Source organism: Meles meles, chromosome 10 (assembly GCF_922984935.1).
Source record: "Meles meles chromosome 10, mMelMel3.1 paternal haplotype, whole genome shotgun sequence".
Classification (NCBI taxonomy): Eukaryota; Metazoa; Chordata; class Mammalia; order Carnivora; family Mustelidae; genus Meles; species Meles meles.
In genome coordinates this window covers 85,599,305-85,626,603 of record NC_060075.1, presented here as the reverse complement: position 1 = coordinate 85,626,603, position 27,299 = coordinate 85,599,305, and the positions used below count along the sequence as shown (strand labels likewise).

General features: G+C 36.4%; 1 protein-coding gene across 4 annotated transcripts in view; it reads right to left on the bottom strand.

Moving 5' to 3' along the window:
• Positions 1-27,299, bottom strand: part of MAGI2 (membrane associated guanylate kinase, WW and PDZ domain containing 2) — a 1,383,262-nt gene that overhangs the window by 603,636 nt on the left and 752,327 nt on the right. For all 4 annotated transcript variants that reach the window (XM_046021617.1, XM_046021618.1, XM_046021620.1 and 1 more), the window contains exon 3: positions 14,182-14,301. In XM_046021617.1, coding sequence (XP_045877573.1) covers positions 14,182-14,301 — 120 coding nt within the window. The remainder of the gene's footprint in view (positions 1-14,181; positions 14,302-27,299) is intronic.

Below are 27,299 nucleotides of genomic sequence, written 5' to 3'. Positions count from 1 at the left end.
TTTAGATAATGCTGCTATATTGGGATGGGGCATCTGGGTGGGTCAGTAGGTTAAGTCATCTGCCTTGGGTTTAAGCCATGATCTCAGGTTTCTGGGATTGAGCTCCTTGAGAGTTTGGCTCCCTGCTCAGCAGGGAGTCTGCTTCTCCCTCTCTCTCTGCCCCTCCTCCCTGCTCCTGCTCTCACTCTGTCCCTCAAATAAATAATAAAATCTTAAAAACAAATCATGATGCATGTATTTCTTTGAATCAGTATTTTTGTATTCTTTGGGTAAATACTTAATAGTGCAATTGCTGGGTCACGGGTAGCTCTATTTTTGAGGAACCTCCATACTGTTTTCCAGAGTGGCTGCCCAGTCTGCCTTCCACCAACAGTTGTAGGCGGGTTCCCACTTCTCTGCATCCTTGCTAACATTCGTTGTTTCTTCTGTTGTTAATTTTAGCCATTCTGACCAGTGTCAGGTGGTATCTCATTGTGGTTGTGATTTTATTACCCTGATGCAGAGTGATGTTGAACTTCTATTCATGTGTCTGTTGGCCATTTGTATGTCTTCTTTGGAGAAATATTAGTTATCTCTTCTGCCCATTTCTTGGCTGGATTATATTTTTTGGGGGGTGTTGTGTTTGATAAATTCTTTATAGATTTTGGATACTAGCCCTTTATCTCATATGTGATTTGTGAATATCTTCTCCCATTCCATAGGTTCCCTTTTAGTTTTGTTGATTGCTTCCTTTGCTGTGCAAAAGCTTTTTATCCTGATGAAGTCCCAATAGTTCATTTTTGCTTTTCCCCCTACAGATTCTGTTTCAATAAATGTGATGGACGTGAGGATATGGTTTAGTTGACATCAAAGAATACAGCGTGCAGCCTGGGATGCAAACAACTCCATCAAACAATTACCCAGCTCTTAAGATTGCAGTATTATAGCTCTCTGAAAAGTGCAGTATTATAGCACTATTTAATTCCTTCAAGCACAGTGCCAACAATTCCTATACTTGAAAGTGGATTGCTAGCACAAAAAAATTTCAAATGACTGTTCTACAAGCTGAAATGACTATGCCTTGGCAAGGCCTGTCAAAGTCCATTCTCTAACAACTTGGCTGTTCCCTCCCCCTAGCAGCGTCCCTTCCTTACTTACATTCTAGATTCACAATATTCTGTCTCAATATTTTCATGCTCATATTTAATGCATTTTGTTACCTTTGACAGACCTTGATCAATATTTTGTTATTTTGAGGCATGATCTACTTTCATTCACTCTTGGGACTATAGCTTTACTTTCCTATATGTTTCTATTATTTCTCGTTTCTGTAAAATAGATGCCATGAGGAAGCATTTTTTTCATTAATAGAGGAATTATGCAAAATTTAAATGGAACATGGAAAGCAAAAACACTTTTCAAGTAATTGGAAACCCATGTTGGAAGAATATAAATTATTCCATTAAATAATATTTCTGAGTCTAATTCCGTAACAGGAAGTTACAGGAGTCTACCAAGAAGCAAGTATGGTCTCAAATTGTATATAATAGAATTAAATTGATGATAATTGTAAGGATACCCAGAATAGAAAATAATAGGCAACAAGAATATAGAGGATGTGATTAACCAAGATGAGAATGAATGTTTACAGGGGATGGTTTCAAAATGAAGTGAAATTTCAAATTAAAGAATAAAATAAGTAATAAAAGAACTGAAAATAAAGTCATGTCTGTGATATTAATATCTTTATATACTCAGAAGATTGTTTTTACCCCCTTCCCCAAAGCCTCCTAATTACTACTAAGAAGGGTTGCCTAGATAAAAGGATGAGATTTTGAAGATTAAAGACCAATAAAGAAGAAAATGTTATATATTTTCATCCTCATGGATAATAATTTATTAAATGATAAAGAGAAAAGGAGGTAAAGTATTAACTGAAATTATTAGTTCCATTCAGGCAAATATCAAGTAAGTAAGACCCATTTGACAAGAGGGCAATTACAAATATACCACTCGGGTTACTGAATTAGAAAAGTGAATTACATATGAATTACATAGAAAAAGTGGTGAATCAGGGTATATTACATCAGTTTTTAATCATATAACATGCCAAACCACACAACTTATTTTGAAAAACAAAAAACAAAAAACAAAAACCCACACCCATATTTATGCACATTTCTAGGGCAGTGTTGTTTCTTATGCAGGACAGAGAAATCATTTTAAATAAATTTCTGCTGTATTCAACAAACCCCTGTCTTATGGGAACATGTGTAAATATCATCTCCATTACTCACATTGCTGTTACCTATAGCTTACTAGTTTAAAAAAAAAACAAACTATTGAAATGTAAGAGCAAAACAAAGGAATAAGACCAAATGAAGCATAAAATGTAGCATATCCCAACAGGGGAAGATTTTTAGAATATAAAGTAGGAATTTGGTAGGAATATAAGATACCAATTTTCAGAAGAAAGCAAAGGATAAACAAAGCAAGAATAAAGAAAGCAAATAATCAGTGAGATTTGGGTAGAAACAAAACACTTGAATTATAAGTAAAAAGGAAATCTAAGTAATAGTCCATTGTATATATACACCACATCTTCTTTATCCATTCATCAGTTGAAGGACACTAGGGCTGTTTCCGTAATTAGGCTATAGCAGACAATGCTGCTATAAATATCAGGGTACGTATATTACTCAGACATAAAAAAGAATGAAATGTTACCATTTACAATGACAGGGATGGAGCTAGAGAGTATTATGCTAAGCGAAATAGGTCAATCAGAGAAAGAAAAACACCATATAATTTCACTCAGATGTAGAATTTAAGAAACAAAACAAATGAATAAAGCAGGGGAAAGAGAGGGAGGCAAACCAAGAAACAGACTCTTAACTGTAGAGAACAAACTGATGGTTACCAGAGGGGAGGTGTGTGGGAGGATGGGTTAAATAGGTGACGGGGATTAAGAAGGGCACCTGCGCTGAGCAGTGGATGTTGTATGGAAGTGTTAGATCACTATATTGTACAGCTGAAACTATTAGTACATTGTATGCTAACTAACTGGAACTTAGGTAAAAACTTAAAAAAATAAATAGTAAATAAAGGAAAAGTCTGAATTGTGATAGAATGAAAATATGACAGGAGCTAAATAACTGAAAAGAAAACAAACAAGAAGAGTACTAAAAAGAGGTTAGTGCAAAGGCAGGACTATGAATATAAAGGAAAAACTTGATACTATGATGGGATGAGAAAGTTTGCGAGTGTAGAATACCTATAACTTCTGATTATTATGCTTTGCTTCAAAGATGAGTATATGTAACACTCTGAATGTCAACTTTTCATGATAACAAACCAAGGTAATGATATAATATTTCCTTCTTAACTGGGGCTTTGAGAAAGTAGCCTGCACCTATCACTCCTCAAGATCCTTAGGGGACAGGTGGCTGTCTCAAAAAGTAAGAAAAGTCGGGGCACCTGGGTGGCTCAGTGGGTTAAGCCACTGCCTTTGGCTCAGGTCATGATCTCAGGGTCCTGGGATCGAGCCCCACAATCGGGTTCGCCACTCCACAGGGAGCCTGCTTCCCTCCCCCTCTCTCTGTCTACTTGTGATCTCTCTCTCTCTGTCAAATAAATTAATAAAATCTTTAAAAAAAAAAGTAAGAAAAGTCAACATACTATTACACTAAGACTTTAAAAAAAATGGATGAACTTGAACATTTGCATTTTATTAATACATTAATTTTAACAGTTTGGTAATGCACCAGTAGTATTATAGATCTATTTTAAGTCTAGCATATTCATTAAGTGCTTTGCAAATATACAATGTATAGGATTTCTGACAAAAAAAAAAAAAAGAAAAAGACAAACATTACCAAGGCCAAAGAATATGTAGTTTCTAATTTCATTATAACTGGAAAAGATCTAGTCATTTTTCTTAAGTATATTCACATAACACTTAATATTGTTTGGGGACCTAAGAAAATCATATATTTGCATTTATAGAATGTGTTTATAAATTATTGAGACAATTTGATCAAGAGTTAATTTGAATATAACTTTGAATATATATAATTTGTTTCCAGTCAGAAAATAGCTAAAATATTTCATCTCATTTCCTTGGTATTTTCAGGGGGACTGTGGTATTCTATTTAGGTGAATATTCTAGCTTTTTCCTTCAGAAGTTCAAACTTTTAAATTTTAATCACCTTTGAAGGAAATCTTCCTCAAATATTACTTTTCTGCATATGACTTAACCTTTTCTGGATAGCTCGGGGTCATTATTAGGAAAATCAATAGCTCTGCTGGGTTGCAATATTCTGCTGTCCTCTGGGAGACTGATGAGTGCTTCCCCTATAACAAATGACCCTGATGACACTGTTTTTTAATTTCTTCTGTACACTTTTTGTACTTTTCCCCTGTCCTCAATCACTGTCAGGCTGTCAGTGTGTCGGCCTTCAGGAGTCTCCAACCCCACTTCTCTCTCTCACATAAATCATTGCATGCGCCCTCTCCTAAACTGCTGCTACATTTTACTGTAAATGAGACTTATTAAAATGAGGGAGGATAGAGGAGAAGAGAGTGGTTAACATCAGCAAACTTGCAAATACTATTTGAAAACGAGTGTTCCTGAACATCCTTGAAGGTAGAAATGATAGGAAGCACCCTTGTTGCAACAAGTTAGACTTCAAGTGTAATAATGCTTGCTTCCTCTCTAGTGAAATCACATAGCTAAATCAGATTTTTTTCCTCTGGAAGTTTAATGGAGAACTCAGAGAACAGGAGTAGAAATTGGAAGTACCTAATCCTCTTGGAAATAATCCTGAGGGACCTGACATGGAGAAATCTTTCTGTTCTTGTGGACCAGCCCTGAGGGAATAGATGCCCTTGGGAAATAGCACCCTCCAATACCAGATCACAGTGTCAGAGGGCGGGTTTTTCTAGTCAAGTGCACGCCTGTTGAGTAACATTCTTACGTATGGAAGGAAAGTGTGGGGATGGGGAGAAAGAAAACTCATTGGAAAAATTTAAATTAACTCTTTTTCTTTGATTTACCCATCATCATAAGATTCATCTCAGTTTGAGCTTCCTATATATTGACTCTTTATGTTGTGTTCAGTGTTTGGGTGGGTTATCATCAGTATTCCAATTTAAATTATGAATTTTTCATATTTATCACTTAGTCCATTAACTATTTGGTGAAAGAAATAAAACTTTTACACAAGAAAATTTAAAGCCATTCTCATGTAAAATGAAAGAAAGAGAAGGATGAGGTGTATTAGCAGTATAGAATTAATAATGGAATAAAATTTGATTTCCATTAATTCTCTAAGAATAAAAGAATAATAAAGAAACTCATGCTCCCTTAGTTTATTGAAAACCAGCCAGAAAATGTTAGTGAAATGTTATATATTCCAAGCACCATATGCCCACGTTAATTAAAATGCCTTTACATTTCTTTAGTGAGAGAACACACATACTAATTCCTTTGTTTTAAAATAACTTTCTGAATTTGCATATATTCTAATACAACCTAGGATCCTTTTCTCTCTCCAAAGGTTTGGCCTCATTACTTCTATTCTCCAACTTTCGCTGACTTTCTGTACTGAAGGTAGTGAAATCAAGAAAGTCTTTGTAATACTTACGGGAAAAAAAATAAAAAGAACATGAAGAAGACAGGGATTATACAAAAGGGCATAAGTCCAAGAAGTATTTAGGTAAGTACAATCAACAGAACTTGAGTGGAGAAGGGGTTTATTAGGAGATATAGTTTTGTTGGCCAAGTCTATAGGTTTTGATTTTGAGTGATTTGACAAATCATGAATTACTGCAGTGAAAAAGCCAAACTATGAGGAATGACCATAGCAAGGTAAGAACTATATTTTGGAGACAGTGTTATAGTTTGTAGGGTACTGACAGACAAACAGATATGGTAACTAAGAATAGGGATTCACAAGGTTAATTACGAGAATTAAGACAAGAATGAAATCAGTACAATTATCATACAAGCTTAATCTAGTACAAGATTCTGAGGTCAAATTGGTGCTGCAACTCCATACTATTGACCTAGAACATTTTGAATTAGGAAGTGGATGTGTCCTAGGCTCTCAGGCCAGGCTCTACTTCTATGTGAGAATAAGGGTTTTCCATTGCTGAGTTTGAGGAAAGAATCTAGGCATCCATTCATTTATTCAACTCATATTCACTGAGTGCTTCCTAGGTGCCAGAGGCCACCCTAAACTTAAACATTAGCAGTGATCCAAATAAATTTTCTGACCTTTTAAAGTTCACATTCAAGTGGTTTGGATACTGACAATAACCAAATAGACAAATAAGATACAAGCTATAATTTCAGTTATACAGTAACTACGATGAAAACCAAATCAGAGGAAGGGGTCGGAGAATGTTGGCAGGTGCAATTTTAGATTCGGTTGTCAGGTAAGAGTTTCCTGAAGACTTCTAAATGAAAATCTTAAAGTGAGAAGATGAAATATGTAGTTATTTGTAAAACAAATAGCCCTGAAAAATAAAATGACAAATTCAAGATCCCAGATGGGTAGAAATGTGTTTGTTCTGTTCAAAGAACAGAAGGGGGGCCAGCATAGCTAATATAAATAGGCTGAAGACAGTATAAGTCAGGCTCTCCATTTTATTATAATTAATAATTAATATTGGTCTGTGTTTTTAACTGGCCTTTTAAAATGCACATTTGTAGGTCTTTAGAACTTGCTTTCATGAAAACAGTCTCATGCAGATATGTTAACCACTTATCCTAATTTTATCTGGTTGTTACAAATATAACCTATAACAGATCTAAGAGAGCTAATGATTACATAAGGAAGGACAGACTGTATCACCATATTAAATTTTAATCTAGCGTATGAATGATTTCCCATAATTGTCAGAGTTTCTTTTATATTTTTTTATTTTTATTTTTTTAATTGCCAGAGTTTCTAAGCCTTCAACAAGGAAGAGCTTTCATGTGGTGTGACCCCTCTATAACATGATTCCTTTTTTAAAAAAAACACAGGGCAGCAGGGTATTTTTAGGACTGTTACTTCATAATTTTGACTGAAAGCACTGAACATAATTTTGACTGAAAGCACTGAACATATATGCTTTGCAGGATGATCAATGGAGGCCTCAAAATTTCAAATATTGTTTTTGTGCATGAATGAAATTTGTAGCTTATAAAAACAATTAATAAAATGATCTAGCTCTATTGTAACTTTTCTGGAGCTTGGTAACTATGTTTTGAAATAAAATACTTAGCAATAAAAATGAAGCAAATTTTTGGTGATTTCTCTTTCTCCTGAGAGAAAGAACATCCATGGTCAAACAGATTCTAGAATCTTCTGTTCTTCAGAGCAGGACTATAAAAGATATAAGAAAGACTGTCTCAAGAAGTTTTACTTTTCAGATTTGAAATTCAAATACAAAACTGACTTTTGTAAAGAAGGATGTTAGTTTATAGTTTTCAAGTCATTAGTCTGTGAAATAAAATGAAGTCTCTGAAAAAAACTTTGGAAGGGGGCATTCAGAGAGCACTGAGAATAACTGAGGCAAGTAAACCATCTCTTTCAAAATGTTTGTATGTCTAATCTAACACTAATGGAAAGAGCCATTGGTCGTCACTATGTTGATGTTATTTCAGAAACATATGCTCTCATGCAGAAGACCACAGTAATCAAGGTGACCAAAACTCCTGTGTGTCTCCTATGAAATGCGTCGATTAAAGTAAGACAACTCAGAGCATCTGAAAACATCCATCCCATCAGGAAAGGCAAATAGGTCTGCTTGTTGAAGCAGTGGAAATACCAGCAAAAATTTTAAAGTCATGCATTTTTTTTCTTCCCATGAAATGAGGGGCATTACATTTTTTCAGGTGAAGTCTTAATTTGTTTCAGAAAAAAAAACAACAACAAACAACTATAGGGGATATATACAGGAGTTAGAAAATCATTGTAATTAAAGACATGACCTTGAAGGAAATTAATTAAATCTTGACTATCATGGTTTTGGAAACCTAGGCTTTACCTATTATTACCGTTATGGGTTGTGAGAGAGCTGAAGTGAGTCCTATGCCCATGAATATTGCCTTTATTTTAATGACATGCTCCAAAAACGCAGTTCCTATTCCTTTTAACTACAACTGAACAAAAATTTATAGAGCTATAGTAAACTGGTTAATGTTGTACTTTCGGTAATAACACGCAAGTCATTTCATGTTCCCTGACTTTAGTCTTTAAGTTATAATTTATATGATAGTAATAGTATTAAATTAGTTAATTAATTGCTTGATTTGTTTCTTCTAGTTTCTTTTGGGAGAAAAATACTTACAAATAGGCATTTGCGTTACATATTTTGGAAAAAGCTGAATTTACAAAAGGTCCCAAGCCAAAAGGATATTCTGTCAATTTTAAAGCACAATAATACGTCTAGTTTTGTGCCTTGCACAAGAGCAAAGCAGCATGCAAAAAATCACATGCCCTCTGTCAACAGCTCCAAATACAGATGGAATCACTTACACAAAAAAGGAAAGAAAAAAAAAAATCTGTCATTATAAGATCCCAAAGGGGTGTAAAACTTCACTGATGTGTTTTCCTCTACTGGTCAAATAAAGATTTAATGAGCTTTATGTGTAAATGTTTAGTGTTCCTAAAATGAACACCCAAATGTATGGCTTAGAATCCTCCACCATAGGAATACTGCCAAAAGAGAGAAAAAGGAACAAGAATCAAAATAAAAACATGTTATAATCTGTATATATAACAACAACTGGACCCCTTTAACTACAAGCTCTAAGAATCTACTGTTGTTACAGGGGTTATTATTTACATGGTAAAAATTTTCTCCTGTAATAGAGTGTAAGGGAAGAAGAAAAACAATGATATTTTATCTCATTTTGGTCTCCTGGAATGACAACAATCTTAGCATCAATTTAAGCACTGATCTGCCCTTCAGGAAATATTATTTACATTTCAGTGGGTAGAAACTTGGATTGTTAGAAGAACAGTATTTCTCAATACTATTTATAGTACCAGTAATGATTTTTCTTTGGTTTCAGTATCCCTTTATCACCCAATGTTATCTTGATTGAAAATAGAAATTCTCATTTCAATAATAAATGTATCAAGACTATGATTTTTTTAAAAAGTTGATACTGATTTTAGTAAAATGAAATGGATTTATGTAAAATTTGTTTCTCTTCTCTCATCATGAACTGCTTAAGTTTTCACAGAAAATTATTTGTACTTAGTAATTTTTTTAAAGACTTTTTATTTGCCCATTTGAGAGAGAGAGAGTGAGGGAGTACGTGCCTGCAAAAGCATAAGCAGGTTGGCGGGGGAAGAGAGAGGGGCAGAGGGAAAGGAAGAAACAGACCCTCCCCTGAGCAGGAAACCTAATGCAGGGCTCTATCCCAGGTCCCGGGATCACGGCTGGAGCCAAAGGCAGATGCTTGACTGACTGAGGGACCAGGCACCCAGGTACTTAATAAATTTTTTTTACAGGATTTTATGTGCTATACCAGGAAGGACCATACTTTTATGTACAGAAGTGAACATACTGAATTTCATAATCCCTGTTATAAAACTGTTTAAAAAGATAAAGGTGTGCTGTTTGCAGTAGGCTCAAGTCCATATATGTTAGATCTATGTCTAGGAAAAACCACAGAATTGAAGTGACAGTGAGTTGTCATATTTGTACTATATTCTGTTAGGTGCCCAAATAATTTGCTGGTCTTGACTTAGTCTTCTTAAAAACTGGGGCAATATTACAGTTGAGGTTATGTTTATCTAAAGGAAACACTGACGTTTAGGATCAGTGGCTTCTTCAACAGATAGAAAAATAGCCTTGTTTCCACTTAAAAGCACAATAGCAAATTACGGTAGTTGATGATACGATTGAAGTATGCTCTGGAACATGACTGTGGATGATCTCAGCAGATGAGTTAATAAAATGAGATTCCAGGCACAGCTCAGGAGACATGGGGTTAGTTAATAATGACATTCAGAACAAAGGTTGAGGCTGACAACTGGTACAAGTGGTCAGTGAAACCATGAAAGCAACATTGCAGACAACCAGAAGGAGGAGGTCAGGCATTCATGGGTAATTCAGCACTGTGGAGAGTTCCCAAAGACACAGCTTCCTTCCAGGCACTTAGAGTACTTCTTTAGATTGCCAGATCAATTTACTTATTTCTATCTTTTGCTGTCTCACTTATACCTACATGTGATCTTAATCCTAAAGGAATTATCTGCATTTAACAGAGCTCTGTGGTCTGTGTTCCACATGAAGCCTACTCCTTCAGTCCTGACATCAAGGTTCATATTGTCTGTTACTTGATTTTACATCAGGCTCACCTCTGGGCTTTGTTCTATTAACTTAATTTTTTTTTAAAGATTTCATCTATTTATTTGACAGAGAGAGAGAGATCACAAGTAGGCAGAGAGGTAGGTAGAGAGACAGGAGGAAGCAGGCTCCCTGCTGAGCAGAGAGCCCCACGTGGGGCTCGGTCCCAGGACCCTGAGATCATGACCTGAGCTGAAGGCAGCGGCTTAACCCACTGAGCCACCCAGGCGTCCCTCTATTAACTTAATTTTAAACTTGAGTCGATATGAAAAGGTAAGGATGAGATCATTCAAGTCATGAAAAAAGAGGCTGTTTACCAAGACCTGATGATCCCTCAGAACCAAGACCTTTGGGCCATTTGCATGCAAAGGCATTCAACAGCTATACACAGCAGACTGAAATGAGGGGCTTAGACTGAGTGAGGAACTGGTACTGCAGAGAAAAGACTTAAAGAATCTGCTAAAACGCTGCCTGGGATCATGTGGCATGACTGTAGGTAGTAACTCAACCGTGCTAAGGCCTTCCTTGCAGCCTCAGGTAAGTAAAAGAATTGTTCTTTTGGAGCAAGTAATTGGACCCAATTTCTAAGAGGCAGATCTGCAATTCAGGACAGTCCATCTTGTTTCCAGTCAATGGACAAACTCCATTATACCTACATCTACTCACCAAGATTAAAATTATTTCCTGACAATGAGACAAAATACACACATATGAGAAAAGCTCAAAAGAATATATTCTTCCTCATAACTACTTTTCAGGTAGGTGTTTCTTGTTTGAAACTGGTTAGTGGGGATGAATACTGTAAGACTGGTTTTTCTCAATGATGGGCATCTTAACTAAACATTTTATAGAGGACTTCCTTTATCTTTGTTAATAATAATAATAATAAAAGAATGGGTTCCCAGTTCCTGACAAGAAATGTAAAAGTTGCTAAGCATTTATGAGAAAGAAGCAACAGGGGGTATCTCCCTACCTCCAACTGCATTAGCAGTCTTGATGTTCTGGTTTGTGGGCTGGACTCAGTCTTAAGGACCCAACATAGTTAATAGGTCTATAACCTTAACACTGATAGTAACCCAATTTTCTATTTTCTTTAGTGGACTTGCAGATATCAAAGATGCAAAGATATCAAAGTCTGGCTGAGGGCTTTAGAGTACTGTTAAGGCATGAGAATGTTCTAGCAAGGAGGAGGGAAGGAAACAATGGCCCAAACACTGCAGAAGGAGGAAAATATAACACCGAAAACCTGGGACTTTACTGAAGAAACCATATGGGGTACTGATATCATGAAAGTCTGACAAATATAAAAACTCTCAGGTCTTTCTTTGTCTAGGTGAGTAGCACATAATTGTTATTCTATATATTCTGAAAGTGTCAACTGCAGAAGAGGCATTTCTCAGGTTTCCTTGATGAATAACACACTAAGTGGTAACCCTGAGCCTAGAGCTTAGGATCAGCCCTGAAGGAATAATAGTGATTTTCATTACAATGTCAATTCTACATTGACACTGGTTCTCAGCTTTAACTATAGAAAAATCCAAAGATCCTGAGATTTGAGAATGCTCCCTAGTTTTTCTTCCTAGATAGATGTGACCTGAAAAAGAAGTATCTTATTCATCCAACTACACCTTATGCATTTGCAAACAATGGTATTGATTCCCTGAAGTCATATATACAAGTCAGCTTATTAGTCAATGATCAATTCTATGTACATGGAAGCAATTAACAAGCTGGCACCAAACTATAGAAAACTAAACTCTCAACACTGGAAAGATGCCTAAAGAAGATTCAGGACAACCCTCTCTGGTTCACAAAATGTGTCTACACTTGTGTGGTTTCAGGATAGTTCCCTCAAAATTTAACTGGAACCTAAAATTTAAGTAAGACTTTATTTTTAAATATTGCTATTAAATTTCATGACATCTGGTTTATCATGAAATTAGTGGAAATTTAACATGAACATTTGGTTTAGTTTTTTCACCTTCTAGTCAATTAACACAGTCTTTATTTTTAAAAACAAAAAGAAAAGGTCATAATGTTAATCATACTACTCTTGGAATGCTCCCCCTACGTTAAGCCACTGGTTCTTTGTTACACAAATACAATATTTAAGTAAGGTAATTAAATACAATGCATTATCATTGCAGACATGCAAACTAGTGAATGCCACTAAATAATGTCACAAAGCCTACAGGAAAATATACTACAAAATTTATTGTTTATTAACTCTGACTTCTTTGATATAAGTATTTTCTATGATTTATACAGATAGTTATTTTTTACATAGTGTAGGGCAGCTTATATGACCAACACACCTTTGCATCTAAAATATTTTCTCTCTTTTTTTTTAAGATTTGTTTATTTTATAGAGAGAGAGAGCATGAGCAGGTGGAGCAAAGGGGGAGAGAGGAGGAGAGGAGAGAGAAAAATCTCAAGCAGACTCCCCACTGAGCCCCACATGGGGCTCAAACCCTGAGCTCATGACCTGAGCTAAGACCAAGAGTTGGACATTAACAAACTGAGCCACTCAGGTGCTCTGTACTCAAAATATTTTCAGTCAACTTCCACTATTATTCATTTTTGACAATGTGAACAAGAAACAATACTCATGTGTAAACCACTTTCTTTTCCTGGGTATTTCTGCCAAATTTCCTGTAAATGTGACAATAAGCAAGTAAATGTCTAAGCCATAAAACAGTCATGTGTCAGCCTAAATTACCTTAGGAACGTGCTAAGTAAAAGAAGAGATGTTAACACTTCTAACAACTTTAAAATATTAAGTTCTCAAATAACTATAGTCCACTGGGCACCCACAAGTAAATGAAGGAGTTAAGTGGGGGGCCGAACTGCTAACAAACTCAACTTATTTGCTGATGGTAGACCTCAGGTATTTTATGCACTAAGCAGCAATGTATATATATTATTGGTTTTGTTTGTAATATCACTATTAATTATAGTACAGTAAAACTAGATTCATCTCAAGTTAATAACAAATATATAAATATAGTTCGCACACAGAATAACTGTGAAATCGGAATAAAAATAGTGTTCTCCACTTTTTTTAAGTCATACCATTTTGAAGTTAATGCACACAAAGATAATTTCATTAGACATAAACTATATGCATGTGGATGTCACTTAAATGTATAAATGTGATCATATTAACTTGTTATTCATATTTTTCAATGTTACCATTCCCCTTTAACAGCTAATTCTATTGAGGTTCAGACACACTAACTGGGTTATTTAGTATTTATAGTGGCTAAGTAATAAAGCCAGATTTGGAACAGAGAACAGATTCTGGCTCATGTTACAGTGCTCTTTCCACTGACACATATTCCCCACATTTGCTTTTAGAGTCATTTATTGTTCATGTTTGCCTCAGGTGCCGAGGAACATTGCTATTACACCAGCACTTTGGAGAGCACGCACAGATCATATTTTCCTAATTCATCATTTTGCACGGGAGGCAAGTGAAGGCCAGTAAAATGAAGAAACTGAAAAAAACCACACAGAGATAATGATGGGACTGGAACTCAAGCCCTGTGCTCTTTGACATGCTCCCCAGAGATGAAGGTAATTTATTTGGAAGATCACAGCTTAGCCTCAGAATGCCATCCCAAGCTGACTTCAGTGGATACATACATATCTGCCAGCACCTGAAGAACAGAGTTAAATTCAGAGGTAGCCTAACTTTTTTTTTGGAAATACTTTCCTGAAACGACGTCATTAACGTTCTCACACCAAAAACAGTAGCATTTTGGAAATCTGGTGTCCTGATGCAACCCAATCAAAGGAGAAAAATGTGACCCAGCCATGGAATACAGTGAGCAGGAGAGCTGTGCTTACCTTCATAAGTCCCACTTTCTAGGAGAGCACCACTTTTCTCCAATTCCATAAAATCTTCAACGGTGATGAAAATGTAGTCCACTCCAGGGACCTCACCCTCCTTATGTGGCCTTGTGGTGCCTGAATAAGGAAAATTGAAAAACAAAAGAAAGACTCTAAGTGATTTGTTGCTGAACTTTAGAAATACCACTGTACTTCTGAATATTCAATAACACTTGTTTATACATCCTGCGAGCTGGCAGTTTGCATCTGTCCTTCTGTTTGTTTGGAAACAGAAAATAGCAAGGGGTAGAGATGAAAGTAAGTATACAAAGCATTTTTCTTCATCAAGCTTATAAAGAGTTCATTGCCATGGAATGTGGTTGCACAGATTTTTTTCCAGTGAAAAATGCAGACCATTGTGCCTTTTTTGAAGGGCGTTTTGAATACTGGGCCAGGAGTCTGCTAGCTCAGGAATTTACATATCTCACTTCTATGAATGAACCTTTATTGTTCTGTAGATTGCCTTGCTATGACATAAAACACAATGGAAAATAGAAATGTTAGCAGCATGTCGATTTATCTTTATATTTTCATGATCTGTTCCTTTGTGAGGATACTTTCAGTTTTCATTTGTTAATTTGCACCCAAAAATAACGTATATTTGATACAAAGGAACACAAAATCTTTATTATTACTTAAAAATCAATTAAAGAGTTGGAATTGGTGATCATTATAATTGAGGTACAATTATAATGCTAATAATATTTTCCTTCCTTCCCTCCTGCTTGCCTGCCTGCTTTCTTTCCTTCCTGCCTGCCTGCCTTCTTGTCTTTAGTTCTGATTGGACTGGGAGGTGACATGCTCCAAGGAGCCCCTTCATGGGTCCACCACTCCTGTTTCCTATAGAATGAATGGAGTCTCTGCAGCCAAGGTGACAGAAACATCCACCTAGGGCTCAGTGCAGCTGGACGGGAGAACTCAAGCTTCCAGACCTGCTGTCCAGTTCATGAGGCAGGAATGGAAACAGAGAAAAAGCAAAGGCTGTAAGTTTGTTTTCTGGCCCACTTCCTTCCCTGAACATGCCTTAAGTTCTTTTCTTTTCCTATGCCACACAAATAAAACATTTGGTATGATCAGGTTGGAATTTCCATAATGCATATATGCAAATAGTTTATAGAAATATAAAGAGGTCAAATATATAACCAAGTATTAGTACATTGGCAGGCTTCTTCATATTTAAAATTTCCTCTATATTCTCTGTATACTAAAAAAAAATTCTAAACCCTTTAATTTCTAGTCTATGAAATCTTTATGAACTAGGCCATGAAAATAGCCAGTTGATTCTCCTTTTGGTCTATTAGGATCAAATCTGAACTCCAAATGAAAGGCATAAACTCATGTCAGAATATACAATGTGCTAGGGAAATCAATTTTTGATAAAAATGAATAATTTCCATTGAAAACATTTTTTGAAAAGATTTGAAGGCATTATTTCCTAAAATTAAATTTTATAACCTTTCTATAGAGGTTGCAAAATAATTTTTTTCCATAATCACATTTAATGACTTTCCCCTAAATTTGTTATTTCATTTTGTTTAACTGAGCTACATTTTGCAATATTTCCTACTGCTTTTATGCTATAAAATATAAACCTCCCACACCTCGTATGCATAATGTTGTCAAATTAATGTTTCTATGAGAATCTTAACTTTCAATATCCTGACTTTTATATACTTAGCCATTGTGAATTAAAAGCACGTTAACATAGTTTTTGGCAATCAATTTGTTTTTGTTTATTTAGAACACACTCTAATCATTAAGAAAAATCACATAACAAAGATTTAATTTTCCTTCCTAATTTATCTGCATATTTCAGAAGGGACACGCTTTGATTAATTAACTGCTTGCAGCATGGTAATGCATTCCTAGCACAATGTGAGCACAGGACCACATGCGTGAAGGCAATTTCCAGGTCTGCTTCTTGACTGGAGTTGCTTACCCGTGTTAAACTCTATGTGTTTGTGGTTGTGATTTTTAGGGAGAACCATCAGTACTCTAGTTCACTGGGCTGGCTTTCCATCATTACATTGCATCTGAGGACAATGGGGCTGAGCTCTTACATTAGGGATACAGAATCCCAATGGCTAAATCGCTGTCACGTGTTGCTACGGACCTGCTTGATACTGGCTGCCTATTTGGACTGGGGGGCTCACCTACCTCACTATGGTTCGGAGAAGTTCTACACTACAATCCCAAATTCTGCAATTCTCATCTTCGACACCCATCTCACATCCTCTTTCCTCATTCTCTTTTTCTTTATCATATAACCCCCAGTCTCTTGATCTCTTCTAATTTCCCTGGGAATACCAAATATGGCTTTATTTGCCTCTCTAAATTCTTTTTATTTTTTAAAGATTTTATTTATTTATTTGACAGAGAGAGACACAGCAAGAGAGGGAACACAGGCAGGGAGAGTGGGAGAGGGAGAAGCAGGCTTTCCCCTCGGCAGGCAGCCTGATGCAGGGCCCGATCCCAGGACCCTGGGCTCATGACCTGAGCTGAAGACAGATGTCTAAAGAATTAGCCACCCAGGCACCCCAGCCTCTCTAAATTCTAAGGGGCTAGAAACAACCTAGAATCTTATCTTTCCTTTGGTTCACCTTCACCATTTCCCAACTCTTAATAAGCCAAGTTCAATATCAGCTATTTCACTCATAGACGGTAGTTGCTACAGAAAACCATGAGCATCACTAACAAAGCGCCCTACAAATTCAGGTTATCTAATGTCAGTCTGATACTACTGATGCCTGGTAATCTTTTTATACATCTTCCCTCTCTGTCACAATTCCACCATTTTCTAATATTCAATTGATTTGACTTTCAGCAGAAGACATTAGCTCATACTCTTTTTGGTAAAGAAAGAGATAATCTAGAGTCAAATTCCTTGAAGTTTATTAATTTGTACTTTCCTTTTCTGCATTATCTTCACCCTCAACTGGAATCCTCAATCCATCTTGCTAAGATGAATCTCTTCTCTTCTGCCTTCTTGCAGTTTAGTTGTTTTTTCCTTTCTTTTACCTTAGAGTTACATATACAGATATTTTTAAGATTCTCCCATTCTACAGCATTCAGTGTTTAAATAAAAGCATACTGTCATCACCACTCCCCACACTCTTCCTTTAACCCAAAGGTAAAGACTTGCAGCCCTTTTAGCGGATTCTTTAACTTTACTTCCATACATTTAAATACTTTATTTACGATGTCTCTTGTTTTTTCTTTTTCCTTGTATACTTCAGCTATTATTTCCTGACTTCTTGGTAGAGCAAATGCGGATTTAGCTCTTTTTCGCTCACACTTCAACACATCACTTTCTCCTTCTTACCTCCTCCCATTCTCCCAATAGAACAAACTTGTGTTTAGATTACTATTTAATGTTTACAATAATAATACGATGTAAATCTATTTCCAGCTGAAACTTGTAATGCACTAATTTTCCTTTCTTGCATAACTTTTGTTTACTTTAGACCTAATGTTTCCATTTCCAATATTCCATATATTAATAGATAATTTAACAAATTAACTCCCTCCTTGTTGGATAAATTGACTCTCAACATATACAAGCATATGTGATATTTCATCAGGTTTACCCTTTGAAGAAATCACTCCTGGAGCCTCTAATCTGCTCCAATCTGGACTATGTTGTCCTACAACACAACTGCCATCCTGGGATCATCTTTCACCACAATCCCGGGGATTCACTTTGCCTCTTCTATGTTGTATGGCTCTCTCTCAGGTCCCATGTCTCTTTTTGTGGTCTATTCCCTTTTTTTTTTTTTTTTTTTTTTTTTTTTTTTTTTTTTGGCAGAGCACATTTGTCAGAAGCTTTCTATCAAAGGTTACATAGGAGCTACATTTTTGAGACTTTGCACGTCTGAAAAAGAGTTTATTCCATCCTCATGGGTGGCAAATCTGACTCAGCATTTCAGGGAAATACCATAATGAAAACATATTTTCTCTACCATGTTCCTCTGTTAATGTCACCACCATCTTTCTAGCCACATGTGCTTCAAACCTTTCCCTCAGAAAGGTTCAGCTGGAAACAGATTTACATGGTATTATACCATCCCTTGTTTATAAAAGAGGGAAGTGAGGGCGCCTGGGTGGCTCAGTGGGTTAAGCCTCTGCCTTCAGATCAGGTCAAGATCTCAGGGTCCTGGCATCGAACCCCATCCCCACATCGGGCTCTCTGCTCAGCACGGAGCCTGCTTCCCCCCTTTCTCTGCCTGCCTCTCTGCCTACTTGTGATCTCTCTCTGTCAAATAAATAAAATCTTTTTTAAAAAATTTTAAAAAAAACAAAAGAGGGAAGTGGAACCATGGTGTAGCAGAAAGGTTTTCAAAGTTGGAATTCAGAACATCTGCATTCTATTTTTGTTTTAATAATTTAGAGATGTTGTTCTGGATTAAAGCATAATTTCAGCTTATTATTATGTACATTCTACACCCAGGGTGGGACTCTAATTCATGACCCTGAGATCAAGAGACACATGCTCTTCCAACTGAACCAGCCAAGCACCACCGCATACAGATGGGCAATAGACACATGAAAAGATGCTCAACATCACTCATCACCAGGGAAATATGAATTAACACTGCAATGAGATAACACCTCATACCTGCCAGAAGGGTTAAAAGTAACAACACAGGAAACAACAGATGCTGGCAAGGATGCAGAGAAAGGGGAACCCTCTAACGCTGTTGGTGGGAATGCAAACTGGGGCAGCCACTCTGGAAAACAGTATGGAGGTCCCTCAAGAAGTTAATAATAGCGTTACCGTATCACACAGCAATTGTACTAATAGGTATTTACCCAAAGAATACAAAAGTAGTAATTCAAAGGATACATGCATCCTAATATTGATAGCAGCATTATCTACAATAGTCAATTAAGGAAATAGTCCAAGTTGATGAATGGATAAAGAAGATGTAGTACACACATATACAATGGAATAGTCCTTAGTCATAAAAAAAAAAGAATGATATCTTGCCATTGCAATGACAGGGATGGAGCTAGAGAGTATTATGCCAAACAAAATAAGTCAGTCAGAGAAAAACAAATATCATACGATTTCACTCATATGTGGAATTTAAGAAACACCAAGCAAAAGGGAAGAGAAGGCAAACCAAGAAACAGACTTTTTTTAAAAAATATTTTATTTATTTATTTATTTATTTATTTGACAGACAGAGAGAGAGACAGCGAGAGAGGGAACACAAGCAGGGGGAGTGGGAGAGGGAGAAGCAGGCTTCCAGCCGAGCAGGGAGCCCAATGCAGGGCTCAATCCCAGGACTCTGGGATCATGACCTGAGCTGAAGGCAGATGCTTAATGACTGAGCCACACAGGCGCCCCAAGAAACAGACTCTTAACTATAGAGAACCTCTGCAAACTGATGGTTACCTGAGGGGAGTTGGGTGAGAGGATGGGAGAAATAATCAATGGGGATTAAAGAATGTACTTGTGATGAGCACTGGGCGATGTATGAAGTATTGAATTACTATATTGTACACCCGAAACTAACATTACACTGTATGCAAACTAACTGGAATTAAAATACTTTTTAAAAAAAAATTAAAAAAAAAACATCACTTAGTCGATCATCAGTTGTCATATCCAATGAGGTAAATAATACATATGAAAGGATATTAGAAAAAGTAAAAACACAAATACTGTGGTAATATGATAGCATTCCTCTTTATATATAATACTAATAGTACTACTAAGAATAATACAATCTTACAGACATCATTGATGTTATCTTACTTTTGGAATCTACTGTAATTAAAGTTTTAAATAAATAATTTCATTCGTGCTAACACGTCTTAGAAATAAAAACGTTCTTATACCTAAAGACTCAAGTTGCCATGGTTATTGTTTGGGTATAAAGAAACATAAGTTGAGGGGGGCCTGAATGGCTCAGTCAGTTAAGCATCTGTAGTTGGCTTAGGTCATGATTCTGGGGTCCTGGGACCAAGCTCCAAGTCAGATTCCCTGTTTAGCAAGGAGTCTGCCTCTCCTCTGCCTCTCCCCCAGCTTGTGCACTCTTGCGCTCTCTCTCTCTCTCTCAGGTGAATAAATAAAATCTAAAAAAAAAAAAAAAAAAAAAAAAGGAAACCTAAGTTGAGATATAAATCCATTTCCTTTGATTACATGCTAAAATGTGAGACAATGTTTCTATCACTACCTACAGGGGTATTTTGTCTTTTGTTAGGCAGACATTTAGAACCAGTAGAATCTATGGACTAGGTTGCAAGAAGTTTCCTGCCATTTGCTGAATCATCTGAAAAGTGTGAAAGCGCTCGTAAAACTTGATTAGTGAGTCATTTAATTTTACCCACAGGCATAGGACCTTCAACAACCAGAGTCAGAAGGCATGATGTCGGATCTACACATCCAGGAAGAAAGGATATTAGTTGTTAAATCAATCGGTCCCCAAAAGGAGAAAGCAACTGGCTAAAGAAAAAGAAAGCAATTGGTGATCAACGAACACCCCTTTGGAAAGAAATAAGATTCCAGTAATAAAGTAAGTAACGTGAAATGTGATGAAGTATTGTATGATGGGAATCTGAAGCTAAGGTAATTAATACCTAGATTGGAGGAACAGTTAAGTTGAATTTCCTGAAGCAGTTAGTTACCTCATTTTTGTGCTGAAATAATTATACTTTCTCAACTCAAAGGATTATGAATCAAGGGGTGACAGTGAAGCAACACTCACCAGTAACAGCAAGTTATCCCCCAGCATTAGGACTAGGGCAGAAGCAAGGTAGAATGAAAGAGGCAATACAGATGATTCATCATAGAGCTAAAAGGTGAAGTTCATCTTTTAATGCTCTTCTATATTTGGTTGGAACTTTCCTAAGTAGTGTTTAGATAAGTCCAAAATAAATTTTATTACCCAGAATATGGTTTATAGATTTCATTTTCTGTCTCCTGGACCACTCCTCCAAAAGCAAAATAAATAGGAAGGGAATGAAGGAAATGCTACCAAATCGAGTCTTTGCTTTATCTCCTACTGCCTCGTTTCTTAAAAAACTTACTTAGTAATTACTAAATTAAGTACTGTATGAATAACACCCCCTTCATGAGTTAATAAAAGCATATTGCATTTCGGCTCAAAAGACATATCTGAAGAGAATGAATGCTCCCAAATGGTTAGCTTACTATTGACACACAGTGAAGCACATCAAGGCCACTGGTCATTTTGTCACCATTGCAAGTGGGGGTGCCAAATGAATTCTTTATTTTTTTTTTTAATTTTTTTTTTAGATTTATTTATTTATTTGTTTGACACACAGAGATCACAAGGAGGCTGAGAGGCAGGCAGAGAGAGGGTAGGGGGGAAGCAGGCTCCCTGCGGAGCAGAGAGCCTGATGCGGGGCTCGATCCCAGGACCCCGGGATCATGACCTGAGCCGAAGGCAGAGGCTTTAACCCACTGAGCCACCCAGGCGCCCCCAAATGAATTTTTTTTTAAATTAATATTCTACTTTTTAAATGAAGGATCATTGCTCCTTTTGTTTTAGGAAGGAAAGAGCAAGATGTTTGTGGTACATATAATTCTGAAGCACATTTTGCCTCAGCCTTCTGACATATTCTCATTCTAGTAAAGTGCTTTAAAAAGCAGTTATTGGATTACAGAAAAGTATTACTACCAGGTGATGGTCAGTGCAGTCATTTATTGTAATCTATTTTGGCATGCTGAAAGTTCTACAGTGTCCACTGCACCGGAGGCACCTAGTACACACTTGCTAAAGAAATGGACTCGGAATCAATCATTAACAGTCAATGTGTTCTAAGCAGATGGGTGACTGTGCGAAAATCTGAGAAAATGAATTATTTTCTTAAGCAGGTTTCTGAATACAGTCTCTCTTTATTCCTGGTGTTTCTCAACTGCAAGCTGAAGAAAATGTATCTTGACAGCTACAGTGACTTCCTCTGGATTCGACCTTTAATTAACTTACTCTTAGATTTCTGAAGACACTTCTTTAGTTTGTCAGTTACTCATTAGCAAGTGTGAACACTATCACCAGATTTGTGTGAGTGTTTCCAAATAAAAACATTCAGGAGATTCCTTGGCCAATGCCTCTAATCAATTTTTACATAACCTGCTTAAATCTTGGGTTTTATTACATTCATTTTCAATCATATAAAGTCCAGAAGTATGATTTTATATAAACACAGAGCTAAAGTTAGCAAGGCAAATTACATAGTTTGGGTCACTAAATCCTGTGTGATAGATTATAAAGCAATGTGGAGTTTATAGATTTCTTATTGGCTGATGGGAGGGTTGAGTTAAGGTCAAAAAGCAAACCTGCAATTTGGTTCAATTAATCACCTGTTACTATAAGAAGTATTTACTGCCTCAAGAAAATATTCTACATATTTTATGAAATATTAAGTATCTGACAAATCCATTTGCAAAATACCAATAGTAACTTTGACTTGTCTTCTTAACATTGCATTGCTCTAAACCTCAAGAATTATTTCAAAACTCTCTTAGCCTCTAAACTAGCATGCTGCCAACTATTGTTTAAAGTTGAATTGGCGGGCGCCTGGGTGGCTCAGTGGGTTAAGCCGCTGCCTTCAGCTCAGGTCATGATCTCAGGGTCCTGGGATCGAGTCCCGCATCAGGCTCTCTGCTCAGCAGCAAGCCTGCTTTCCTCTCTCTCTCTCTGCCTGCCTCTCTGTCTACTTGTGCTCTCTCTCTGTCAAATAAATAAATAAATAAATCTTTAAAGTTGAATTGGCATAGCTAATTATGTTCTATATTTTTCAGACACAGAAGTTTTTGAAGAAGAACCTTCTTGGATATATCTGGATATAAAGTTCAGACTAATGTCCCATACAGCACCAATTACTGTTTTGCATCTTAACAGTTTGGACTGAAGCAGTATCATACCCAAACAAATGGTTCTTAATGGTTCTAGGATACATCAGAATCACATGCAGAATCATTCATTCATTCATGCATTCATATTTTGTTGTTGGCATGTTGGATGGCACCAGAGAAATTAAATTTCTAACAAGTTTCCAGGTATGGATGCTGCCAGTCTAGAGACAATGATTCTAGAATCACTGCTCTAACCTCGCTCTGATCTCTGGAAACCCAAACTAAAAGCAATACAAAACTTCATTATTCATTTAACTACAGCAACTCACAAAGTATGTGGTTCATGACCTTAGCATTCACCTTAGAGTAATCAATAGCCATGCTGTGGGTTCAGAGGAAACAAGCCATTCTTCGTTTGTGGGTGTAGAAGTGAACAGTCATGAGAGGTATCCTGGAGCCCTGCAACGCTCTCTTAATGCTTCTGCACATTGCTTTTCCATAGGTGTCTTAGAAGCTAATTGAACTTGGAAGGTAATAGACAAATCCCCATTTATGTTTGTTTATAAATGACTTTCATTATTATTGGAAGTAATATAAACCATCTTGGTCAAACGTATACAACAATATGGCTTAAATCCTGAAAGACACTGGAGGCTTGAATGTGGCTCTCCAGGAGTGGTAAATGATAATACAGCAAAAACAATTATCTGATGCAGAATATTTCTTGTATTAAGAAAATATTATAGTGGTAATTAAAAAAAGAATACACAAATGAAAACTTTGGGGATCTCCAACAAGCAAGACAAAATAACATCTTACTATTTCTCTATGCCAGAGTATCTGATTCACTAAATGTTAAATTAAAGCTTGCCTGTAACTATACTAATCAGACTCAATCAGGGAATGGGTACCAGGCATTGTGGAACTTGTGCCTGTAAAGCTCTCTGTTGGAACAAATTATTTAGAAAAATACATCCTTTCATCAATTCCATGATTTCACTTATATAAGTATGTCCCTGGTGTAAACACTAGAGAAAACAAGGGGTAGAGGTGAGAAATGTCTTTCAAAACTCAAAGTTTATCTTATTGTTCATATCACTTGAACTCAAAACCCATGATACTAAGAAAGATAGACAATGTTTATGTAACCTCGTGTGTCAAGTATGTGCAAATAAAAAATATATGTTATTAGGGACACCTGGGTAGCACAGCCAGTTAAATGTCCAACTCTTGGTTTCATCTCAGGGCATGCTCTCAGGGCCTTGAGATCAAGCCCTGCGTGGGGGTCTGCACTGAGAGGGGAGTCTGCTTAAGACACTATCTCCCTCAACCTCTTACCCCCACACCAGCTCTCTCTAAAATAAATCAATAAGTCTTCAAAATAATATACATAGACTATTTTAAAAAGATAAGCCATGTTTGGAGTGATTATTTTTGAAGCTGATACACCCATATACATTTTCAATTTTAAGGCTCCTACACTCAATGATCATAATTATTGACAGTACCAAGACATCACTGACTGCTGATACACAAGAATCTGCACACTGGGGAAATGCTAGACCAAAGGGAATGATTTCATAATTGCATAGCATTTGAATTATCACTACTTCGGTGACAAAGAGCTAAATAACCTGAATGTTATCCATTCCTTGACACCAAAGTCCATCTTCTCCACCCAGTGGCTTGCTGAGAGAACTTTAGCTGCACAATTACCTTCCCCACCAAAGCTCTGACTTTATCTCACTTGCATTTACAGTCTAGAATAATCCACTGCTCATGGATACAAAGATATTACAAGATAAAATTATTCACCCAAAGGGACCTGGGTGGCTCAGTTGTTAAGTGTCTGCCTTCAGCTCAGGTCATGATCCCAGGGTCCTGGGACTGAGCCCAGCATTAGGCTCCCTGCTCAATGGGAAGCCTGCTTCTCCCTCTCCATCCGCCCCCCACTCTCTGCCCCTGCCCACTGCTTGTGTTCCTGCTCTCCCTGTATCTCTGTCACATAAATAAATAAAATCTTAAAAAAAAAAACTCACCCAAGTAAAATCAGATTCCTAAACATTTATATTCTTGGTTTCTGGTCCATTCTTATAATATATAAAGGGACAGGATAAAGGGACATTGTACTCTCACTCATAAAATACAGTAGCAAACCATAATCTCAAGGTTCTTAAATTAACTATTAATTTCCTGAAATTTTTAAGAGAATGAAAGAAGATGAATGCCCCTTTTGTTATCAATTAATTCAGTTTTGAACTTTTGATTTTAATTCTTCAATATTTAATTTAGGTACGTTCTATATCTGGCATTCTATAGGATTAATAAAAAGAGGTTTTTGATTCCCTAATTTATTATTTAACAGATAATGTTTCAAGATTACATACTGAGCTAAAAGAAAAGAAAGATCAGTGACTTTTTATAGAAACAATATATATTTAGTTTGAAGCTTTTATACTCTCCTCATGTAAAATTAATTTGGGCCAGAACTAAACTCAGATACCGCCAGCCCTCTGAAAAATGCAGAGACACTCTATTCTTTGACCTTCATTGCACAGAAGGTTTAGTGGATCGTAACTTTACCATTTTATCTCTATTAGAATCTTGCAATGACATTAACTTTTACTATCACCATATGTCTCTATGGCATTCTATATTCTGAAATGTCCAAAGTAGATGATAGAATACAGAGTCTACGGAATAGCAGAAAATCCAGAAGAAGGTAGTAAGAAGGCAGTTAACTATTCAGGGATTTCAAAACATGCGAATGCTTTTCATATTATATGGCGCAAGTCACATATTTGAGTGATCACCTTTTATTTATTGAGATTCTCAAGTATACCCATGTCAAATTATCATGGAGGGAAGACAAGAATAAGGGAAGGAAAGAGAAAGGAAATATAATGGGTACCTACTAGGTACCCTAGGTGAGATGCTTTCATTCTTGCTGAAATCCTGAGTTAGAGAATCCTTTGTGCATCTGGTTTATATTATGTACACAGCAGTCACTATTGTATGAGTTGATAGTTTATAACATTATTTCTTATTGATGGAAAACAGAATAAGAAATTCACAGCTCGGTTTCATATTTTACATATATATAAAACATGTAAATAAATATATAATTAAATAAATAAATATATATAAATAAAAAATACATGTATATAAAACTATGGAATACTGTAACAGAATATTGTAACAGAAATATACTCAACCATAGCTGATGGGCCCTTAATTTCAAACTCCTATCAGTGAACAGTCGTGTGTAGAAAACATCTGCTTATATCTTGGGGCAAATGTCACCACTCAGGCTCTCATGATAGTGGGCCGGCCAGTCAATGATGCATTGTAAGGCTGGCTCCTCAAGAAACTAATGAAAAAGGAGGAAAATGACTTGATCAAATAAAATAATGAAAAAGAAAACAAGTACCTCGATTTTTCTTCAGCCAGCAGACAATTTATGCCTCTGAAGGTTGAAAAAGGGATGGTGGGGTGGCACAGAATACTGTTTCTGCCTTTTTAAGACTTAAACATCAGACGTGCAGCCAGCAGCCCTGTAGCCTAGATCTATGTGATCCCTTTGACTTGAAGGACAGGATGACGCTGTTTCTGGGCAATTATCATAGTCCCCAGGACACTGTGGTCTTCTCTCCAGGAAACCATGTTCCCTTTTTCATTGGACAGCAAATTAAAAGTGAAACGTGGTAGAGGGATATGTATTAGGTGCTGTCCAATAATCATTTTTGACCTTTGTGGAGATTTTTACATAAAAATACCAGAACAAACCCATGTGGTAACAAACATCTTTGGCTCTATAGACTTTCAGACCTGTATTTCTGAGGGTTGCAATTATCATGAGAGATTAAGAAAAGTTTTAGGAGTTAAGAATACAAAATAAAACTTTAAGGGAATTTCAAAAGAATGCAGTCAAGGCATTTAACAGCACTAGATGCTGAATTAATAGTGAATTATCAAAATAAATATTAGAGTCTTTGGAAAAAATACTTGTGATTTTAGATAGATCCTTCCCTCCTTTATAGAGAATAAGAAAACAAGGCTACCAGCCAGGATTAATTGAGACAAAGTGCAAAAGAGAGACAACACCATCAGTCCAGCAGCTGACTCAGAAACCTACCCGAAAGTACCTTGAAAAGTTGGAGAGCTAATCTGTAATATGGTGATAGTTCTCAGATTTTCAAACCCAAGTATTAAGGACTGTTCTCTAGAAGAAGGGACAAAGAGTCTGGTA